Genomic DNA, 22,907 nt, shown 5'->3' on the forward strand with positions numbered 1-22,907 from the left:
TACTTTTACTTGAGTAGAATTTAAGCAAAGTGAAGATACCTTTACTTAAGTTTTTCCAGTACTTTTTCCACCTCTGGTAATTACCAAAAAGTTACCAAGTTTATACCTGCCATAAGAGTGTAGAACCATTAACTCCGAACCATGCCTTTAAAATAGCTGATTGGGGAAACTATTTGTCCGTAACAAGACAATTCCATTTGAACAGTCAAAATGGACTTAGTCCATACTGTTTTATTTTATTGTGCTGCAAAATAAAATTATGACTTGACATGAAAATATTCCACAAATACTTTTTATTAATGACAAGATATTTAACACCTTAGACACTATAGTACAGCTGTATACAAATTATAAATCATTATAAAATCTTACACTGCTGTAGTGTATAGTTATAGATGGTGTACAGTATAAAGTGTATGTCTAAAGTATACACACCACCCTGCAACACTGATAATCACTTCAGGCGCATCATGCAATAGTAGATTACACCAAGCCATTCAACATAAATACCAAATTACTGCATGTTTCTTTATGTCTTACAAACACAATATTTGCCAACGTAGCAAAAAAAAAGATGTGCACATCTTATACACACAGAACTACAAACACCCCTATGGAGTCAACTATATGCATGTTTATTACTACACTTGAAGTGAAGACTCAGTGAAATTGAGTCTTTTATCCTTTACACACCATAAGTACTACAAATCTGTAAAAGTAATGGGAATGATGAGTGAGAACTTAATTGTAATTTCACTTGAAATGACTTGTATAGAAAGTAACATTACTTTGTTTAATTAAATTAACTATATGAGTAGTAAGTACATAAGTCCATAGCACCCCAATAAGACTGTTTTAAACAGGTTATATTCCCGTCACTGGACATATTAAATAACTTACAGATATAAATGAAAATCAATCAAAGTGGTATTTTGACATTATTATTATTATGAATAATCCAAACAAAGATTGAAGACAGAAATGAATGGACCTATGCAGTTTCTATTGCTAAACTTTGGTCCAGTCTTCAGGATACCAATTAACCCTCCTCCTGAAGAGGACACTGATCCTGCAGTATAGAGTCCTAGCTCTGCTTAGTGACAACCAGATTTCTCAGCATGTCAAAGGAGTTGCCATCAGGCTGCACCGAGACCACCCCCTGCTCTGCAGTCTTCACCTGCAGGAAGCCGTTGTCATCCAGCCCCACCACAGCAGCCTCTGGACCATCCTCACTCCACAGCCTCACCACTGAGCCGCTGAAACAGAGGCAGTAGAGCAGTGAAACAGATGCAAGATCAACGTTCAATACAGGTCACAAGGTAAAGCTGCGCAGCAACACGCGCTACATCAAAGTAGAGCTCTCGTCAATCTACTGCACGTTGATAGATTTGATTACCTGTGCACCCATCTCTTGTAATAGATGGGCAGAACTGCCTGTGGACCTCTTTCCTGGAAGGCGGAGATGAGATTCTCCAGGTGGGTGAGGGTGCGAGCGATGAGCATGGCAGTGTTCAGGGGCTCCAGGCTGGAGTCATGTTCCCGGTTATGCTGCACAATCAGGTCATTGATGCAGATTGTCGGGTTGCTGTTGCTGACATTGAATCCACAGCCTAGAATAAAAAAATGTATATATTTGATCATATCCTTTTATTTTTGACATGGTCAACATTTGACATGGACATTGTTCATTTAACTTTACCAATAAGTAAATGGAAAGTGGGTCCCATTACTGTTGAGTTTACCAGAACCCCACCAAGTTTCATCAGGTTACTGTAGTAAATGTCATTCGGCCACTTCACACGTAAGTCAATGCTCTGTAAAAAAAAAAAAAAAAAAAAAAGGCTTTGAGTTCAGGCTTTGAGTTCTGGGACATGAATACATCTAAGGTACACTCTCTGAAAATTTGAACATCTGTAATTGTGATCTGGGAATAAAAAAGGAAAATATATCTTTCAACCAGACCAGCTCCTTCTCCATGCTTTGATGGTCCTTTCTGGCTCGTCTGCAGCACATAGGCTATAACGGACACACTGGCTCTCCAAATGTACCTATGATTCATTCACCCTCCCAGTGGGAATCTTTTTCTTTTCAAATTCCACCTGGTCTTCCTAATTTTTGTTCAAAGTTTAGAACAAAGAAAAATGGCTACTCAAGGCACCACCTGTTGTTTTTTTTTTACATCATATAATACTTCCTGCCCAGGGCACTAACTCAATCAGAACACGTCTCAGTGGAGCAGTGGCATAAACAAAAGTCTTGGGTGTTTCTAATCACACAACCTGAGAACCAGCCAAGACTCTTTTACATATGCAAGTCAGTGACAGGAACTGAATACGTTCGTTGGCTCGTTCTGTGGCTGCTGTGAACCTTCATCCACTCCTACTGCAGCCAGCTCTGACAGGACTGCCTATGATTATTGTAGTGGGAGGCAGTCCTGCAGCACCTGCTTCAGCGACAGAATCAGCGGGGTCTTCTCTGGCGGCAGACAAGGCCAAGGCGATGGGATAAGCTACTCAGAATCTGTACAGTCGCATTGGTAGAAGGGGGAGGAAATACCTCATATCCAGGCAGCGTGCGCACAGCTTCCACCACAGAGAGGGCTACCAGGTGCTGTAGAAAGGGGATCCTCTGTCCCAGGGAGGAGTTAATGGGGATCTGGGCATGAAGAGTGAACATGGCACAACCCAGAGGACTGAGCCAAGCGTTCCCTCCTCTACCTGAAAAACAAATCCCAACACAACAAGACAACTCCATAAGATTAAAGTTGGAAGTCGCTCAAAAATTCACTCGGAAAATGTTCCCAAAGTGTAGCTTGAACATGACTGAATTATGTTCAAGCAGCACCTTCTCACCATGCTGTATTATGAGTATTTAATACATGCTATATATATTTTAGTTGGCCCAAATGTGTTCTACATTTCTGTTTATATGTTGCACCCATAGTCTGTATAGACCTTAATTAAGGTCTTAAAATACTCACCAATATTTCAGCCAAAATTTAGAGTGACACTGAAATTTGAATACACAGTAGCCTACGCTGAAAACGAGAGCCCAAACATAACTAGAATGTTTCTGTGTGATGGTGAGTCACTCAGGTAGGAACTCCCTACAGCTGCGGTTACTAAAGGAGTGAATGTTAAACTAAAAGTGAAGGTGTAGCTGGAAGTGTTGCAATGGAAAGGCACTGACCTCTGCCCTTTGTCTGACGAAGAGCTACAGCTATTAACCCCATTTCCTCAGGCAACTGGAGCATCAACCTGTGGGAATAAAAAAAAAAAAAGCAAAAAAAAAAAGAATAAATTGTTAAAACAGGTTTAAAACATCCAACAAAAAATTACTTCTGACAATCCAATTACATAATATGATAAATAAGTCAAATAACGTCAGTGAGAGCATTGGAATGTGACAGTGTGAAAGTGTGAAGTGCAGTCCCACCACACACTGGTCATTCTAAGGAATCATTACCCAGAGCATTTAACGATATGGTTCATAGCAAGTCACAAGTGGCTTTTTAGCCCCTGGACTGCAATTGAACTCCTAACCTTACTAATACTGGCTTCATAACACCCATAGCAAAGAAAACAAATGTCCACTTGACCTGTGTCAAAGCATTTTAGATGAAGGTGACAATGGCAACATAAAAAATGGCCCTTTCCCTAATTGAGAACAATAACAAACCTAAGTACTACAGGCTAACAGTTTTATGGCCTTTCATTTGCTTGCCTTAAGCATCTTACATTCACGTTTGCCACAGCGTCAAAAGTGTTGTCCACCCAAAAAAATGATATATAAATAATTTTACACTATGCGCACATGCACACACATATATGTGTGTGTGTGTGTGTGTGTGTGTGTATAGTGTAAAAGACTACAGGAATGTGTGCTGGTAGATGAATCACTCCCTGGCACTTCCTTTGCTGCCATGATGGCCGGCATGGCAGTATTTCGGAGTTAATGTTTGTTCGACACCTCTTGTTTGTTTCACTGCAGGTGGACATACAGCATTAATCAAATTGCCAGTTAAATATAAACCAACTGCTAAGAAAGGTCTTTGCCAGAGTCTATTTTAACACCTCAAAAGTACAGTTTTTTTTTTTTTTAGGACTTGCTACATAATGCAAGACGTTAATACTTTCAGTTACAGTGCATATGGCCAAAATAACAAGAACAACAGAGGTTACATGAACTTAATGGCAGAAACCAACACAGAATTGTTCATGAAGACAGTAATGTGCAAATAAAAACATACAAATCTTCATGAACTGCATCCAAAAAAAAAAAAAAAAACAGGATTTAAGAAAATCGGTAAAAGCTGCTCATTTAATATGGCAAACAAACTAATCACAACATACTTTTAGGAGATTAGCTGGAAAAATAAAGCAAAATGCTAAAAAGATTGTGTAATATTTGCACTTTTACTTGCCCTAATATTTAAGATGGGTACAATGTGAAACATTACTTAATTTCCATATATTTAAAAAAAACTGTAAAATTGTTAGTTAAGTCAATGGAATTCAAAGAAAATTATTATCATAAGCCAGATATTCAAAGTTCAGTTTATACTGAACAGTGAATCAGGCCTAATTAAAATACTTGTACAATGGACAACATTTAAACTCTTAGTACTGGCTATCATATGTTAAACTTAACAGCACTCGTGTAGATTTTAGACCAGTGACACTGTTGTCCCGTGCTTCACACCATCTTGGTCATTTTAGTTGCATATAAAGATATTGCATAAACATTGAAGTGTTAGACAGTTTTGAAACCCATTATACATTGAAATGTTTGGAGCAATATTTTTGTCAGAATAGTTCACAGAATTTTATTGTGGAAGTTTGCATCACATGGCAAGTTTTCAAACTGCTTGTATGAATTCGGTCATACGATTATATTGATCTACCCAGTAGTATGGCACGACAAGTACTACATACACGTCACACTTATTCATAGTTCTGACCACTAGTTGTGGGATAACATAACTTATTCATTTTTTCCCTTATATTGCCATACTGAAACCGAAGATACCAGAGATAACAAACATTTTGTTAACATATAAAACCATGACTATCACTGTCCTCGTTTTCAGCCATTTGACTTTTTGCTGGCTATTTCACGTGGTACTGTGTACAGTAGAGGCCAAAGGTTTGGACACACCTTCTCATTCAATGTGTTTTCTTTATTTTCATGACCATTTACATTGGTAGATTCTCACTGAAGGCATCAAAACTATGAATGAACACATGTGGAGTTATGTACTTAACAAAAAGTGGAGACCTGGCCTCCACAGACACCGGACCTGAACCCAGTCGAGATGGTTTGGGGTGAGCTGGACAACAGAGTGAAGGCAAAGGGGGCCAACAAGTGCTAAACACCTTTGGGAACTCCTTCAAGACTGTTGGAGAACCATTTCAGGTGACAACCTCTTGAAGCTCATTGAGAGAATGACAAGAGTGTGCAAAGCAGTAATCAGAGCAAAGAAACTAGAATATAAAACATGTTTTCAGTTATTTCACCTTTTTTTTGTTAAGTACATAACTCCACATGTGTTCATTCATAGTTTTGATGCCTTCAGTGAGAATCTACCAACGTAAATGGTCATGAAAATAAAGAAAACACATTGAATTTGAAGGTGTCCAAACTTTGGGCCTGTACTGTACTTTGTATTATAGCGGCTCAGCCCAGACATGCCAACCTGCAAAAACCTGTAGTGGTGAGGTGAAATGCATTTCATATTTTTGTTTTTTGGGCCATGATGCTCCACTGTACCTAAAACATTTAAATCAAATCTTATTTTGCTAAGTAAACCAATCAGTATGGTCCTTGTTGAGCACAGGCACAGGCTACATAAACAGGGAACACACACAGTGATCCACAAACATACACACATTCTCTCTCTCGTCCAGTCATGTTCATGCTTCTCTCAAGTGCATGATGTACCCGATACTGTCTCGCTGCATGCTCTTGTTTGCTTGCTCTAGTTTCTGGAATATTTGAGTTTCTGAATATTGTGGCCATCAAGCAGCCGCTATCAATATGCAGGAGACTCCCTGGACTTTCGAGGGACTTGGGATGCCTGGCAGCAATGTGTCTCCTTTTAACGGTAATGTAAACACACACACAACCAAAATATGCACATTTCTGCTCTATTGATTTTGATGAAAAGTAAAATGCCCAAACCTGATCACCGAGATCAAGCTTAATTGTATTGAGATCGTACAACCAGCCAGCAATACTAAAGAGATTGTTGAAAATATTAAAATTGGTTTAAGAACTGTCCAATTAATTATTAAAAATGGAAGGATTCTGGGGAACCATCATGTCTTCCATGAAGATGATGGTTCCCCAGCATCATGTCTGGGTCACTGAAACGTTTGGTGAAATCAAATACTAAAAAACAAAAAAAAACAGCTGAACTCTGTGTCTAATGTAGAACAGGATTTGGTCATGTCTGGCTTCAGGACTGTAATGTCCACAAAGAATGAATGAATCTACTGAATGACCAGGTTATTCTGCCCGTGAGACGTCATCCAGACCTTAACCTCACCGAGAATCGTTTGGAGGTGCTGAAGAAGAATTTGCTCAGTGGTCATGCTCTGATTCAGTATGCTACAGTACATGTTGCCCTTCATGTTCAGCAGCCCCAAACCATGACACCATGCCTGACTGTAGGCAACACACACTCATCTTTCTACTCATCACACATAAAGTAAATAAGTTCATCTCGGTCTCAGCAGACCACATGACATGTCCAGTACAATGTACAGTATGCGAGACACAACACCAAGTTTAACATGCCTGCTCCCCATTCACACTGGAGATCTTGTAACACTAACAAGCCACATGACTCCAGGGAGGGAAATGGCTAATTGGGCACAAATGACTACTTTACATCACTTTATACATACTTTACTACTTTGTGATACATACTTTACTATGTATCCAAGTGTCATATCTTCAGTGCTTTCCAAAAAATGTGAGGGGTGTACTCACGTTTGTGAGATACTGTACCTTTGTAGGACAGGAGAGAACCTGGGCCAACGTGGGGAGAGCATGCAGACTACACACACAAAAAGACAGGAGTCCAGATTCAAGATGTAAAAACATTGTAGGCGTTAAGAGTCTTGCATCGCAAATTCTGAATGTACACCATATGAAATATAACCTATAACTAATTGTTTCAGAGAACACTTTCAATGGAGCTCATGTCCTTTAACCCTAAGCTCCCCTGTAATTAAAATATGGTTGTAACATAGAGGGTGCATAACTCAGACACAGTAGGAAAAAATTATAAACCCACCACATAACTGGGCTCTGGTGGCCTAGCGGATGAGGAAGCCGACTCTTAACTGGAAGGTTGTGGGTTCCAATCCACAATCCAACATTTCACTGAAACAATGAAAACCGTGGAACAATTGGGGAATAATCGCAGACAGGGCACTGCGTGGTATTCGCTTATCAAAATTACAAAAGTCCAGTAATTCAGACTAATGTTGTACCTCAACATATGTGCATTGTGGACACACCGGGAAATACGTGCAAAAGAACCTTTGCTTCTGTTAACAGTCCATCTGGCTTCCCTCTGGCAAATATAAAGTATTGTTCTTTATATTTGACAATTGGATGCACCACACTGCCAGCAAACTGGGAAGAAATCTTTAAACAATCTGTCATTTACAGGGAAAATTAATTTACACAAAGGCTTAACCAAAAGCAGTCCTGTCTACTCTGCGCTTAACAAAGATTCTGAAACTGGCAGCTCACAGACCGGGAATCCAGGCTTTTATCATGCAAAGGGGAAGAAGCATTGAAGCAGATTAAACAGTTCACTGTTTAATCCTCCAAATTCTCCACCCAAACAATCGCTCCAAAGGTCTTTTTTTAACTTAATTTTCACTTAATTTTCCCACAAGATAAAACAAGATAAAAAAAAATGATAACTTCCACTAGAGATCCACTAGCATTTTCAATAAATAGTATAATTATTAAATAAAAAGGCAGCAGTGCACACGTTTTAATCTGAATTGCACATAATTTAAAATTGTGACTTTTGTATGGTTCTTAAGTCTGAGAAAATCAAACACAATATACAGTTCATTGTTATGGTTGAAAACATTTATTTATTTTTTAAGAAAATTATTCCCCCAAAGCAAACAAGTGAAAAGGTTAACTGTAGGTAAAATATTTCCACATTTGCAAATGCAAATATTTCAGACTGAATAATTTAAAGCCATGAAAGTCATGGTAATTGAATCAGATATAGTGAGGTCAGAAGTACTATCCATCCCTTTAATAGATATATACTGATGTCTATGAGGCCATATTTTTATTTCTAATTTGCCGTCATAGAAATAATATATGTGTTAGGCAAAAACCTTCATACGAATAAGAAATTTTATTTCTGACTTGCAGCTTGGCAAAAATAATCACGAATGGGGGATGAAAATGGAATAATGCTAAAGACAAATGTGCATTCACACTCTGGTATAAACACAGCGAGGAAAACTCGTTAACAAAGACACACTCTCTCACACACACACACACACACACACGGGCTTGGATGGATCCTGTGTGCGTCTGCAGGCGGTGAGGCCCTGCCCACAGGAACATGACCTCCCCGCTGCTGAGGCAGGTTAAGCAGCCCGGCTGAGCGCTGCGCCTAATTGAGAGCTTTTACTGTTTGGCAGGACCACCGGAGAACCCTGTGCACTTGTTCGTGACGACGGCCACTCCTTTGTAAATCAAGGCCTGACGAGTGCAGACAGGGGGCCCAGCTTGCTCTCTGGAGTCCTTCAGCCAAATAAATGAACTTTTAATAAGAACATCAGCGCCTAACAAGGCAAGGAAGGCCAGTCATGACCTCTCAGTCAAGCCACTAGTGTACTTGCGTTACAACTAAATTGGTCCTCCGTGGATTTCTAGCAGCATTCCCATTTCCACCAGCCTGGTTGGCCTGGTTAGCATTTTTCTCTGACAATAAATAAAAAGGGGGAAAAAATTATCAGCATGCAATAATCAAATGTGTTGTATAGGAATATGCAATTCATCTTTTTTTGTGTGAATTGCATGAGAACAACACAAATAATGGAAGATGTTATTGATTAAACAACAGCTAAATAATAAATGCTCTCATAATGAGTATATGCTAAGTGAAAGCATACAAATAAGTGGTGGTTACATGGGCTATTTAAAAAAAAAAATAGTGGCTATACAACTGAGCGCCAGTCAAAAGGACACAGTCCAGCCCCACGGCTGCATTGTAACCAGTTCTTCACAGCCCTAAGGACCTGGAATCGCTGCCAAACTCCAGGAGAACACATTGTCCCAGAGCTGGGAACCAAAGCAAGCCATTTTGGATAGATCCCCACAACTACCCCCACCCCAAAAAAAAAAAATGTAAGCTTTGTCCTGATTGAAATCAATCCAGAGGAGATTAGCATGCAAAAGCAGCATCAAATTAATTTCTTAGATGCAAATATCAAACACGCCTTGGATCACACCAAACGTCTCACTTCTAAACATGGTAATGCTCTTATGTGTTCAATGAGAGGCTGTCAATAAAAGCGAGGGTGGGGGGTACAGGCAGCACCAGAAAGACAGGGGGGTCCCTGGGTCTCAAGTGAAGAGCAATCTATAATAAGTCCAGCTCAGCCAGTGTAGGGCTGCAAGGCTGGGGGCTAATGCATTCCTCCAGAAGTTAATCTCATTTTGAAAGCAGCACAGAGGATGTCTGTGGCCGAGAAACCAAAAATGCATAAAAAAAAATAAAAAAAAATCCCAATAACTTCCACAAAAGAATAAAAAAAGGGGGGGGGGGACAAAAGGTGTCTAATATTAACAATAAGACGCCAACAATTGTGGACGTTCAGCCTCGAACACTACATTTCACGCGCTGCCAGCCCAGCGGCTTCTCTTTCTCGAAAAAGAAAAAGGCAAAGAGTTAATCCGCAAGGTTTCAAGCAGGAGTCTCACAGGAGTCTCCCTATCTGATCTGCCGAACTGAAAATGAACTGACAACTAACTCAACAGGAATGGAAAATGGCTCAAAGCAGAGGTGAGTGAAACATCAGCCACGGCCATTTCTGTTGAATGTCCTTTTCATTAGCCATATCTTTACTGTGCTAATTTAAAAAGTTAGTTTCTTTAAATCGTGTGCGGCATAATTCCAATGAATTTTTCATGGATATGAATTACATTTGATTTCTACTGTCATTTTGGGAGGAAATATAAACTAGCTATAAACAACAAAATGAAGTAGCTTGCAGCCCATATCAAGCTATGTAGTTTCAATAATGTCATGCAAACAACATTTTTTAGCTGAATCAGTAATTTCTGTCCTCAGTTCACTTCTTCCGTTACGTGAAACAAGGACGTGGGGAAACGGTCCATTAGGATCACAGGCCTGAATCAGAGTTGAGAAGACTCAGTAGAGTGGAACCCGTGTGTCTGCTGACATAATGTCGTCTTTGTAGAGATTTATGGAGACTTGTGCTCGTTCTTGCACTCCTGGTATAGCAAGCATGACCGCTGTGCTGTGTAATCCTGCAATCTCTAGTAAAAATGAAGGACAGACATGTTGTCCAAGTAGCTTGCTAGCTCATGCGGGCCTAGTTCTTCTTTTCTTTAGGTTGAAGCAAGGCAGGGGGGGGATGTGAATAAATCCCATAACTAATATCCAGGCATGTGGATAATCACATACACAACCGGAGATATTCTATCAACATGCTAACTTTTTCTGGTGTTCCTCAAATCCACATGAGCATCGGCGGCAAAAGGAACAGACGGTCACAAAAGAAGCAGTTGTGCGATTATCCATTTCATTTTCTACAACCAAGTCAGCCCATTGTCTTGCTGGTAATTACAACAAGTACAGAACAAAGACATACAAAGTAGCACATCTGTGGATGAAAGGGCCGAACCACCTCTCCCAGCAGAAGAGGACATCTTTTAAGTCAAAACAGCTCTTTGTCTGGTGCTGGAAGAGACACCCCTCGGCCTTATCTCAAAGGCCTTTGTTAAGCCCAAAAGGGTCATGTACTCAGAGGCAGGGTTCAGGGGATAAATGGCCACCACCCAGGACTTCTTAAAACAAGTGGACAGGAGTGGTAACTCACACCCCGGCCTGGGCTTTTTCTCAGCCATGGATTAACGCCGCAGTCACCTTGTTTGGCGACTCACATCACACGAGTGGACAAAGAGAAGATTTTGTTGCCAAAGGTTAGCCCTAAGTAACATAAACCTTTATTTCATATCAAAGACAGACGATGAAGACATCTACTGAGAGCATGCCACTTGTCAAATATAGTAACACATATGGACATTCTTGTAAGGTTTTACCAATCAATCAGTTCCTAACATCAATTGCTCAAACTCTTCGAGTTGCATGTGCATTCGAAACTCAACTCAAGATTCAGATATATATTTATTTATATATATATATATATAAATCTTAAGTGAAGCGCTTTCTTCGATGAGCACTCATTTTTAAACAGGATTTTCCTCAATTAGCATAAGCATGTTTGTATTGATCACCCTGAGGAAAAAATCTGATCAATAGAGGACAACTAATCTGAAAAATGTGATTAATTGGGCTAATCCTGTTTTCCCGAAGAGCACTGCAAATTATCATTTTCAAATAGACCCCCCCCCCCTCCTCCTTTGGAAGTGATCAATGACAGGCGTTCTCCATTACCCACCGATGTAATTCGCACTTTCCCTGACTCTGCTGGTCTTGAAGTACACTTGGCCTCAGTCAGCCCATCGCCAGAGACGGGCGTCTGTTTCTGGTGCCTGTCCTCAAGCAGCACAGATGATGCTCTTGTTGATGATGTTGTCATCCTCGTGGACAACCCCTTGCGTTAGATCGCCGTGACGCCCAACTGCGCTCTCGGCCCGTCTCCGGCTCCTTAGTATGCTGCTCAGTCGAGATGTAAACTTTTTACTTTTTGCACGCAGCTCCAGATGTTCCAAGAATATGAAATGAGGACTTTAGGCATCTGCTTACAATTTGAGATAATTGGAGGCAGAGCACGTAAGGTCAATTGGACCAATTTTATTTTATGTACAAACCTGCTGCTGAAGTTATTGCCGTCTACCCCCCTCCTCCTATGGAGGGGTCACATGTTTCACAGGAAACAGAGCCTAATTCCATACAGTGTCAGTTTTGATTTTGGATCCCTTGTTAAAACAAACAGTGATTGCCGGCTCTTTGGTCCGACAACTGGCACGTTTTCACCAGGGCAGCCCTCTCCTTGTGCCCAAAGTGTTAATTCAGAGGAAGATTTTACATTCTGCAATGAAAAACGGGCCGCATGTTTTGACATTTTTGGCATAAGAAAACAATAAAACTATATTAAAATGACAGTAATAGTTCTTTACACAATCACTATTACATGTACAATTGAAATATATACTTTTCACTGTCTCCTTTAAATGATAGTATTTAATTTTATTAAGAATTATAGTGTTTTAGAAAAGTATACATTCTATTTGGTATGTGAATTTATTTATATCTACATGGAAGTACATATCAATCTGGACTGGAAAAAAGTGGAGTTGCAAAATCAGGGCTGTTGCCCAGAACAGGAGACACTGACGAAAGGAAGTGAAATGCTGCAGGCGCAGGTATCGGATTCGGTAGAACAGGAAAAGCACCATTACAGCATTTTTTCCCCAAAGTATCGCACTGGGCCTGCTCCTGTGTGCTTAAGAAATAAACACGTCTACACAGTTAACCGGCACACCGGTGGCAAATTGTCCTTCCCAGTCTGTGCAAAACTCTCCAGTCAGTTCCTTATTTGCATCCAACAAATGATGCCAGGAACGGTGAGCGGCTCATGAAGGGCCGTTGGGCCACATGCTTTGTAAGTGGCACCTAGACCTAATTAAAGATGGTAAGTTGATTGGTGCAGGCGGATAAATGGCGTGATGGGAGCCCAGGCACCCCTGCAGGAACTGGTCACTGGGAGCATTGGGATTCCGGCCTAGTTGTGACCTTGTGAGAACACTATCCTATGTCTCAGGCTGCCTATTATTAGCTGCTGCTGGCCAAACAAAGCGCTAATACTCTGGTCAAACAAACTGCTCCCCGAGCTCAGCAGAGCCGTCAATATAACCCGTCTTCATCAGCTTCTCAACAGATCGCTTATCCAAGCGCTTTACCCCCCCCCCCCCCCCCTCCCTTCTTCCCAGTCCAATGCCGCTTTTATTAATCTGGCCTTCAAAAAGCCTACTTTCTTCCACCAATAAGATAAGAGGCTGGCATTGTCCTCAAGGTAGGATTTATAATTGAAAAATAATGTCAAACTTATTTTAAATTCACCATAGTGAAAAACCTCATAGTGGATTTTTTTTTCTTTTGCACATTCTTCCTTTCCACTCATACCCCTTTGAATAATATAAAGGAAATGGCTATTAAAATCAGCTTTACTGGTCAATCTCCAACGAAAATTCCAAAGGCTGTACATGAAATCTGCTCGGCAGCAAAATGCTAAATACATCCTGTTGATAACCACCAGTACCAGCAGAAGCCAAATATTCAAACAAATGTTTTTCCCCTTTTTCAGTATTATTATGATAGCCTACAGCCAAATTATTCAATGTTGTAACTTATATACATGATGATATGTATTACTTCCCCTCTTTTAACACAATGGCACATAAAACTGCTGAGGTTGGGCTGGGGGGGGGGGGTGTCCTATACATGTGATTTAATTCAAGAATAATACTGCTTAATCAGGCATGGTACATCTGGAAATTAAACTCATAATCAACAGAGGGGAAATCACACTGTAGACGAGTTTTTTTTCCCCCTCCTCCCCTGCTCCAGACTTCCCTCCTTTTTTCACTGCCTTACAACCTTAATGACAACACTGTCACTTTCAATCACCTCAACGCGGGTCCAGAATCCATTTTTCAAACTTTATGACAGCTCTAATAGCTTCCACCTGTTACCAGGATCCCGCCTGTTGACTGGCAAGTTCCCAGTTAAAATGTGGAGATGGAGACAAAGACCTCTATTAGCTGCAGCCCGGCTCTGCTGCTGTGAGGTCATGCAGGCATTAAATTAGTTCCAGCTCAGGAGCCGGCCTTCCCATCATTCCTACGAGGCGCTCGTAGCGCAGTGCCACTTCGCTGAGGTGGTCGCCAGCAGCGCGGGTTGACTTGCGAGCGATGCCTGCACAGCCGTTGCCTGTATTAACCCTTTAAACATAGAAAACGGGAAATAAAATGCAACTGCAGGGCTACAGTTGACATTTTTGCGGGTACCTTCTGGGTACGTGCCGTATTTTTTTTTATGTGGACAGTGGTGTGTGTCCAACTAAGTAAAATCATGTAAAGGGTTAGCAAATTTATTTAAAGAGTTCAGTAATGTATGAAATGAAATAAATGTGAAATAATGAGTCAATTTCCCCCTTTAACAACCTTCCACCTTTACCCCCTCCAGTGTCCCTGTACCCCCCAGAGAGAAGAGAACATTACCCCTCCAGCAGGTCCATGGTGGTGGGGTTGACCTCGGTGTAGAGCAGGGTCTGGCCCAGGGTGCGAGTGTGCAGGTGGTGGGTATACGCCTGCAGGTTGAACTGCTCAGGCTGGGGCTCCACGGGGTCAGGGAGCAGGGCGAACACCCCCTCCGGCAGCTCCGTCTGAGAATCGCCGCCCGACAGCACCTTGAGTGAAGCCTTCGGAGCAGTCAGCGTGCCGTCCTCGTCCAACTTCCTCCGCAGCCACGTCAGGAAGCTCCCTCTCCGCTCCTGCAGGGGACGGCAGAGGCTGTACCTTCACCTCACCTCGTTCTAACCCGAATTTCAAACCTTTTATACAACAATCAACTGTGGAATCCATGGATAATCCATCACATTAATCCATGCTCCCGTTAGACATAACTAATTTACCAGCGTAAATCACTGACGTGAATGCATACGGGACTTGAGGAGAGACATTGCTCATCCAGTCGCACTGGGCCCTAATCAAGGACACGACTAAATGTCCAATCACAGGATTCTTACAGGTCAACATTCATGGAGACATTGGTCAAATGCTTCTTTTGATTAAATCAGATATGCTGTTATAATGCCAGCATATCCATAGTTTCATCAGGACACATGGACAAATTTAAACTTCTAACCTGAAACCACTGATTCCTGATTTAAGAAGTAAAAAAAAAAATAAAAAATACAACATTACGCATGGAATAGGATTTCGCTGAAGATTCTGCGTTCCCCTGGTGCTCACTGAAAAGCTTGTACCTGTTTAGACCATTAGAGATCTTACACATTGAAGTGCATTATTATCCAGCAGTCAGTGCGCTGATGCTCCCACCTCCTGTCTGCAGGCAGCCTCCAGCCAAGCAGCACTCATCCGGTAGCGGAAAACGTAACCTGCTCTCAGCATAAGCAGTTTGGCCATCTTGAAGGAATATGTTAAAGTGAGTGGCTATCAGTGGCAAATGGCGTCGTGATTTAATGGTAAACACATGATGTTAACACATCATTCGGACACTCCGGTTTAATGGAACGGAGTAAACCTAGGGTTCTTTAAGCAGACATTCTAATACAAATTGGTGTTATTGAAGATGACTGTGAGAAAGGTAATTAAGATGGAGCTTGTTTTGGACAATTCGGCTGAATGGGAAACATCCATTTTAAAATACTTACATTAAAACTTTAATTGCTAAAAAAAAAAAAAAAAAAGTTATTATAAAAAACAAGCGAGGAGCGTAAACAACACTCGATTCCACTCGAAACCGCTCTACATACAAGTGAGTTATATAAGGTCTATAAACGGAAAATCCAAATTGCTGCCCGCCCACCGTCCCAGAAATGATATTACCGGCACTAAACAGACAGATGGAGTGGATGATGGCCCAATTAGCTACAACACAAACACACCCAACGCGGCGCTAGTTAAACAATTAGATCGGCTCAACGGCACGTCCATCATTACCTGCTTTGTGTCCGCTTCAAAAGAGGCCGTAATTGTGCATGCGTGTGCGAGGGGCTGCGGCGGGGGGAGGGGACATCTCAGGGGACAGTGTTCAACAGTGTTCGACACATTCGGTGTCCCAGGGATTCCCCCTGATTGCGGGGTATCGCTAAATAAATCCCTAATTTGAAACCAGTGGCATGGAACAATGGAAAGAATTAACCAGCACCAAATAATTACCACAACATTTACTTGTGCGTTGCTCTGATGCCCCTGCACCGATTCACGCCGAATCTCATGCCTAAATTCTGCATTTAAATAACGCTGCTTAGCAACCGCAACATGGGTGGCAGTCATAACGCATCTCACACCTTTTTACATAGAGAAAACATTTTTTCATAATTTTTATAATAAAAGTAACTCACTAATTGTCAATTTATGACATCAGGGATGCACTGACATTCAAGTCATATTTATCATGCAAAAATCTGTGCTTAGTTCATGCAATTTTTTACATATTTGGAATAGTGTTACTTTTCTGAAAATAAGACAACACATTTAGAATACATCTGCTGCAATATATTTTAAAAATTCATATTTTAATGCTGAAATGTGATTTGTGGGTGACAATCAATAAAAAAAAATGATAGAAAAACAGTACTCATGTTGATGCCATAGTGTATTTTTCTCTCGTATGTTCTGCATATTGTTCCGTATTTAATTGCAAAAAGGGACTTCCCTTGATGCAAATTTTGACAGTGACTTCAAAAGACCGCTGCATTGCAAAAACTCACACGCATGAAGGTCATGTGACTACTTCCAAAACCAAACGTGGATGTGGATAAGTCAATAATACAGAATATTCAGGATGATACCTTATTTATGTTGATGTGAGTTTTATACATGCATTTAAAAAGTACTGTGCATTTATTAATTCATTATGAAGTGTGACTTTGCTTTGCATGTCGGAGCACCTGATTTCCAGAAGGGTGGCACCGAGAGGAGAGATAAAGGCGTGTTGTGAGCACCGGGCTCGGACAGGCTGGGATAAATGGGGCCTTGATGAGGAGGAGCTCCCATGACCCCACCCAGCCTGTGTGATGGGCTCAGCAGCCGCCACCGCAGCACAGGCCCTCCACTCTTCTTCCACAGCAAGGTGCACAGAGAACGCTCTATGTAGCACCACCCCACCCCCCCTCCGCCATCTGCAATTTGCAGAAAAACTATCTGGAAGCAATCCCACAGTCAGACACTTTCATCATCAGGGGGTTTGTTGTAACAAAGTGGATGGGGCAAGGGTCAAATGTCACCGCGAGCCCAAACAAACCCCATAATAAGAAAAACAATACATTTTACTTTCGGAAACCAAATTCTCGGTGTCAGGCTCTGGGGCCAAGCAAGGCCAAGAGGGTGTACAAATGACTAACTTAACCTGTCAAATTCACTCAAGTGGCACGCTGTGTAAATGATCTCCAAGCCGGCGAAGGGGAGCCAGCGGTGGGCCTGCTGTCCGAAGTTCACCCACACTTCTCCGAACGATCAGCTCCACGCTAGGCTCTGAAAAGCCAGACTCGCGCTGCCTGACACAAGCAAGTCGCAAATCATCAGCAATGTGAAAATGACTTGAGCGTGTCGGCACCTAACTGCTGCTGCAGGAACTCCTTCACACTGCTGGCGGCTTTTCAAACACACTGGACACACTGGGGATCTGCAGAGTGGACATTCGCTGCCATCTAGTGGAGATAGGAAAACACTGACCATTCACAACAAGAAAATACAAACTCCAAGATCTAGACAGAAGTTGCGGATCCTTTCCTGGAAGATGACTGGTGGTGCCACCAGGGGCCACACCTGTTCCTCCACAGCTGAGCACAGATGGTCTGGAGAATTGGGAGGCCAAGTCAACGCCTTATTTAAGTATGAAGAGGAATACAGCCAGCAGGGAAATCTGGTACCAGGAAGGGGTGTAGCATACTTGTCCAACACAATCCAAAAGAACAATTTGGTGCACCTAAGGAAAAACGTTAGGCACACCTGTGCAACCAGTGCAAAAAGTTAGTCTAGAGCCCCAGTTTGACCAGTCAGCAGATACACAGCAGCCTGGGCTGCACTGTGTCTCCTGACACCATTTAAACATGTTTTATTTAGCCACACCCCTTCACAAGTAATAACTGATGTCATTAACCTCTTAAGACTGATCAGTGAGTGGGTCTGAGGATAATGCTGCTAAATATATTTAGCTGATTTGTGCATTTTCTTGATGATGTAGCCCTCATTCAGCAATACGCTGATTAACTCGGGGTGCACGTTCCCAACATGCCACCACTGTGACAATCACTGGCAAGAGGGACATTTGAATATCAATGGCAGGCCCACATCCCCACACAAACATAATGGAAGAATCAAACACTGGTGTACATCCTCATCTACTGTCTCTCACCACCCTAATTCAGTACCTAAATAGCACGTCCCTTACCTTTCCGCCACCATTGTCTATGTAAATATTTTTCCTCCAGTCTCAGAATAGAACTGGCCTAGACAGGCTGGACATATGGAAAACATCTGGAATCACAACACATGTACTTGAGTGTCCAGTGTATGCTAAGGCCTTAACTGACTACCCATCAACAGAAGAACTTGGACGAGGACAACAGACAGCATCAGCCAGAAGCACTTTCATCATCATTTGGAGAAACATGTGGAAATGTGATGGAGCCTGGCTGATCACCTTTTACGTCTTTTAACTTTTTCTGGGGAGTGTTTTTGGTGGTAATTTTGCAGTATTAAATCATTATGCAGTACTCGATTTCCACGCCTACATGTTCTCTGCTACAAAGTCAGGTCTTCTGGTTGCAAATATTTGCTTCACCGTTCTAGTGGTGAACTGGGGTACTACAGTCTATGTGGCAGTCACATCTTAATTTAATTTACAACATTTATTCAGAGCAACTTACAATCAGTAGTTACAGGGACAGTCCCCTTGGAGATGCCCAGGGACACAATGAGAAGTTGTTTCACCATTTGTTTCACCAAAAAATCTCACTGCAAAACTTCGGAAGTCATTACATTAAAAGTAGTTATTTTTCACATAATTAATGTGACCAATTATGCCAACTGTCAGGAGAAAATATGAGACCCAAGTATCATTCTGAAGGGGTTGTCTGGATGAAAGTAGCCCCACATACCGGACAGGGGGAGAAGACGTAGATGGGGCTTGGCGGTGGTATCTGGCTCAGCTCACAGCTCAGGCCCAGTGACGTGAGAATCTCCGTCAACACCTCGTAGCGCAGGGCGTTGCTCATCTTCAGCTCGTCGAACTCCTTCGGGCTCCTCACATGCTGAGAGTCGGGGGCAGTCTCCAGACGCACCTGACGGTTCGGAAATTCTAATTAAAATAACATTACATTATGAAATACTGCACACATCTACAGATGGTTCAGTGTGTACAATTTAGATTGTATTTGTTGGTCTATTACAAGATTTCGTTGTAAACAGTTATCACATCATATGTAACATAACTTGATTGCAACTGTTGACACAGATGTGAACAATTCTGAATCAATAAAATGTAAAATTGATAACATAACGGTGGCAAAACTTGAAAGTGCAGAAGTACAGCTTCATCTATGCACATAACAGTGAGATCTCAGACTGTCCTTACAGTCCAATATCCCAGTTTGGGGACACTTTAATCCTGCAACACTTGCAGATGTTTAGTCTCGTTTTTACGGAGAAAGAACCGCACACATTCGTCTCTCCGCGCAGTTGTACGAAAACATAAAGACAACTGCCAGTAGACAGAAAGAGATTCAACGAATGAATGAATGAAGTTGAACCCTTTGATCACATCTGGTAACTCTTTTTGTAAAGTACTACCACACGGCCTACTGGATGTGATACACTCCATTATTTAAAGGTCCCCTGATATCAGTCTAATTGGTCCCCTAATGCTCTGTCTGAAGTCTCTTTCCCAAATTCACTACAGCCACACATTAAGATTTCCCAGGATGCACCGTTTCAGTGTCTGTATGGCAGCGGAACAGGGGAAATGGACCAGCTCAACGTTGTTGTTATTATTATTAACATGGTTTGGAAAATGGACGCAGGTTTATTTATAATATCAGCAGCAAACTTTATTAAAATATGTTTTTGAGTGAAGCATCTTGGTGCAATATATGTTTTGGTGTTTCTGATTAAAAAGTAAACTCCATTGAGTAAGGCCAGTGTAACGAAGTGCGGTGTACAGAAGAGCGCTACCTGACACAACACCGCCTCTCCACCGCGCTCTCCATGCGTGAACCTGACGATGGCCATGTCCTTCACATCTCCCAGCAGCTCCCCCCACAGCTCCACCTGGCCGGTGTGGCCCTCGCTCGGGTCCCGAACATACACGCCGCCGCTGGCCAGCACGCTCAGCTCCAGCTCCGTGCTGTCCGCCTTGGTGAAGCTCAGCCGGCAGATCTGGTTCCTCTGGGCCTTTTTGGACACCAGCTTTAAACCGGTTATAGAGAAGGAGGAGGACAGGCCCAGGATCCGGCCGCCGTGGGCCAGGTAGGCCAGGAAGCGCTCCTGCAGCTGCGGCGTGAGCAGCTCCTCCGTGGCCAGCACCAGCAGGAGGGCGCTGTCCAGCCAGGGCTCGCTGAGGACCTGCTGGGGTCTCAGGGGGTACAGCGTGTAGCTGTCCGTGTCCACGCACTCGGCCAGGAGGCGGCGCACCTGTTCGAACCTCTGCACGCAGCCCCCGGCGTACACCAGCACGTTGGGAGGTTTCCCGGACACGTTCACCCTCTTGGTCTGGCCGACAAAACTCTCCTCGTCATCCTCAATCTCGTCACTGTCCATGCCCTCGTAGTCGTCTGGGAGGTCCGGAATGTTCTCCACGGAGGCATACTTCACCGACAGTATGGTGCTGTTCTCCAGCTCCAGGCACTCATGGCAGCTGGAGAGATGGAGGTGGTGGCCCTCCATATGGTGGTGGTCCGGCAGGGGGTCTGTGACCTCGCCGAAGTCGCACGAGCCCCTGCGTTCACCCTCACCGGCGGTCGAGAGGCGGGCGCTGCTCTTGCGGCGCAGCGGCGCGTCTCCCAGCTCCTTCTCGCACGGTGGAGGCTCGGAGAAGATGATTTCAGTCGCGTTGCTAAGGGAGAGCGGCTCGACCTGGTATTCGCTGGTGGACGGCCTTCTTTCGCTGAGGTCCCTGAGAGCAGATTCTCCGAGAAGCACCGCTGAGAGGAAGAAGGAAAAAACACCCACAATTTGAAGCGCACCTCTAAACACAGAAAAACAAAGACCAATCGGCCACTTACAGACTATTTTGTCAGGTATGAGGCCATTTTCCATCTGAAGACGATCTTCCAGAAAAGCAACCCCCAGTCGGCTGAAGTTCTCGATGGTAGCCTCGGCCACGGCCCGGTAGGGGAGACCGGGGCTACAAGCCAGAGGGTGACAGTAGTCAGACCACTTCAGCACCTAGTCGACAACGGCGAGAAGGAAAACCGCTATTATTCTCCGCCTCTCTTTCTAGAGCACAACTTGTTTAAGTGAAGAACAAGACGCAGGTCTTGACAGTCCAGACACAAAGAATACTAATTTGAGGATAAATAAAATCATGTCATACTGATTATTTAGGCTTAGGAAGAAGGAAGAAATATACAGGCAAAAAGATCATTCAAAGGAAAATTCAAACAATAGACCGTCTACTGAGGTAACATCAAATGCTAAGATTTTTAAATAAGTTTTATTATGGCGCGGCATGTAACTCGCATGAAGACATTTTTAAGTGTATATGCTACACATACTTTCTTATTTGATGTGCAAAGGGAACTTCCCACCGCTTGTCCTGATGTTGCTTCTATGATGAACGCGATGCTTTCTAGGGCGGGGCCATTCAACATCGGTGACCCCATTAACAGCGTCCACTTGCTGAGGTCATCAAAAGCCTGGGCACAACAGCATCATGAACAATACACACGATACACCACCCTTCCGGCATAACACCTTCACGTTTACAGCATTTACCAGACCCCCTCATCCTGAGCGAATAGTGACAGGAACGGTCCCCCCCTGGAGACACTCAGGGTTAAGTGTCCTGCTCAGGGACACGACGGCAGTAAGTGGGGTTCGAACCTGGCACTTTGTGGTCTGCTCGTTCGCGACTTTATACATTTTATAAAAGTATAAAGAGAATAAAAGAGGCAGGACGCGGGGAGGGATCACCTGCGGCTCGGTGATGTATATCGCCTTGTCGCCCAGCTTCAGGAAAACCGGGGTCTCCTCCTCCGGCGGCGGCGCCGCGTTCTGCCGCCTGCTCGCCCGCCGCCCCGAGTCCGGCTTCACGGCGCAGAAGGTGAATCCGCCCCGGCTGCCGCCGCACAGCCGCCGCAGGGTCCTGCGGATCACCAGCGTGTAGCACTTCTGATAGCGCACCCAGAGGTAGACGTAGCACAGCGTTATTAGCATGTTTATTACGTCTGGGCGGCCGGTTGTGAGTCCATTTTGCCACACGGAGCCACCGCTTTGCGCTTCCGTGTTTGTACGCGGAGACGCTGGGTGACGTCAGCACGTTTTTGAACGTCACACGCCACGCATCCACGTGCCACAAGTTAATACCGCCTGGGGTCGGAGTGCTGCGGTTCTTACCAGCAGTTGAAAGTGATTATTAGATTATTTGAAGCATCATTTCTTACTTGGAGTGTTTTTTTCAGGCACCTAAAATATATCACAGTCCTCTACATTCAATACTAATATAGTTTGTATACAAGTATTTTGATCATCACAGTAATGGTACAGTAATGGTGATGTAACCATCACCCTTGGTGAGCACTGGGCAGCCATCAACAAAACTTTGCTCAGTGGCACCTCAGTGGTACCTTGTTGGTTTGAGATTCAAACCAGCAAGCTGATGATTACGGGTCCGCTTCCTTACCCACTAGGCCAACCACTGCCCATATCTATCATGGTAGTAGCCTAGTGGGTAACACACT

General features: G+C 43.1%; 1 protein-coding gene across 1 annotated transcript; it reads right to left on the minus strand.

Moving 5' to 3' along the window:
* Positions 1-276: 276 nt before the first annotated feature.
* Positions 277-22,468, minus strand: hlcs (holocarboxylase synthetase (biotin-(proprionyl-CoA-carboxylase (ATP-hydrolysing)) ligase)). Its single transcript, XM_028984843.1, has 11 exons — positions 22,141-22,468; positions 21,723-21,863; positions 21,231-21,393; positions 20,182-21,149; positions 19,110-19,292; positions 14,482-14,753; positions 3,190-3,257; positions 2,557-2,717; positions 1,700-1,814; positions 1,397-1,610; positions 277-1,256 (listed from the first exon to the last, which is right to left on the minus strand). Exons 1-11 carry the CDS (start codon positions 22,381-22,383, stop codon positions 1,085-1,087), a joined length of 2,700 nt encoding a protein of 899 aa, XP_028840676.1. The 5' UTR covers positions 22,384-22,468; the 3' UTR covers positions 277-1,084.
* Between the last annotated feature and the right edge of the window lie 439 nt (positions 22,469-22,907).

This window comes from Denticeps clupeoides, chromosome 6, assembly GCF_900700375.1.
Source record: "Denticeps clupeoides chromosome 6, fDenClu1.1, whole genome shotgun sequence".
Lineage (NCBI taxonomy): Eukaryota > Metazoa > Chordata > Actinopteri > Clupeiformes > Denticipitidae > Denticeps > Denticeps clupeoides.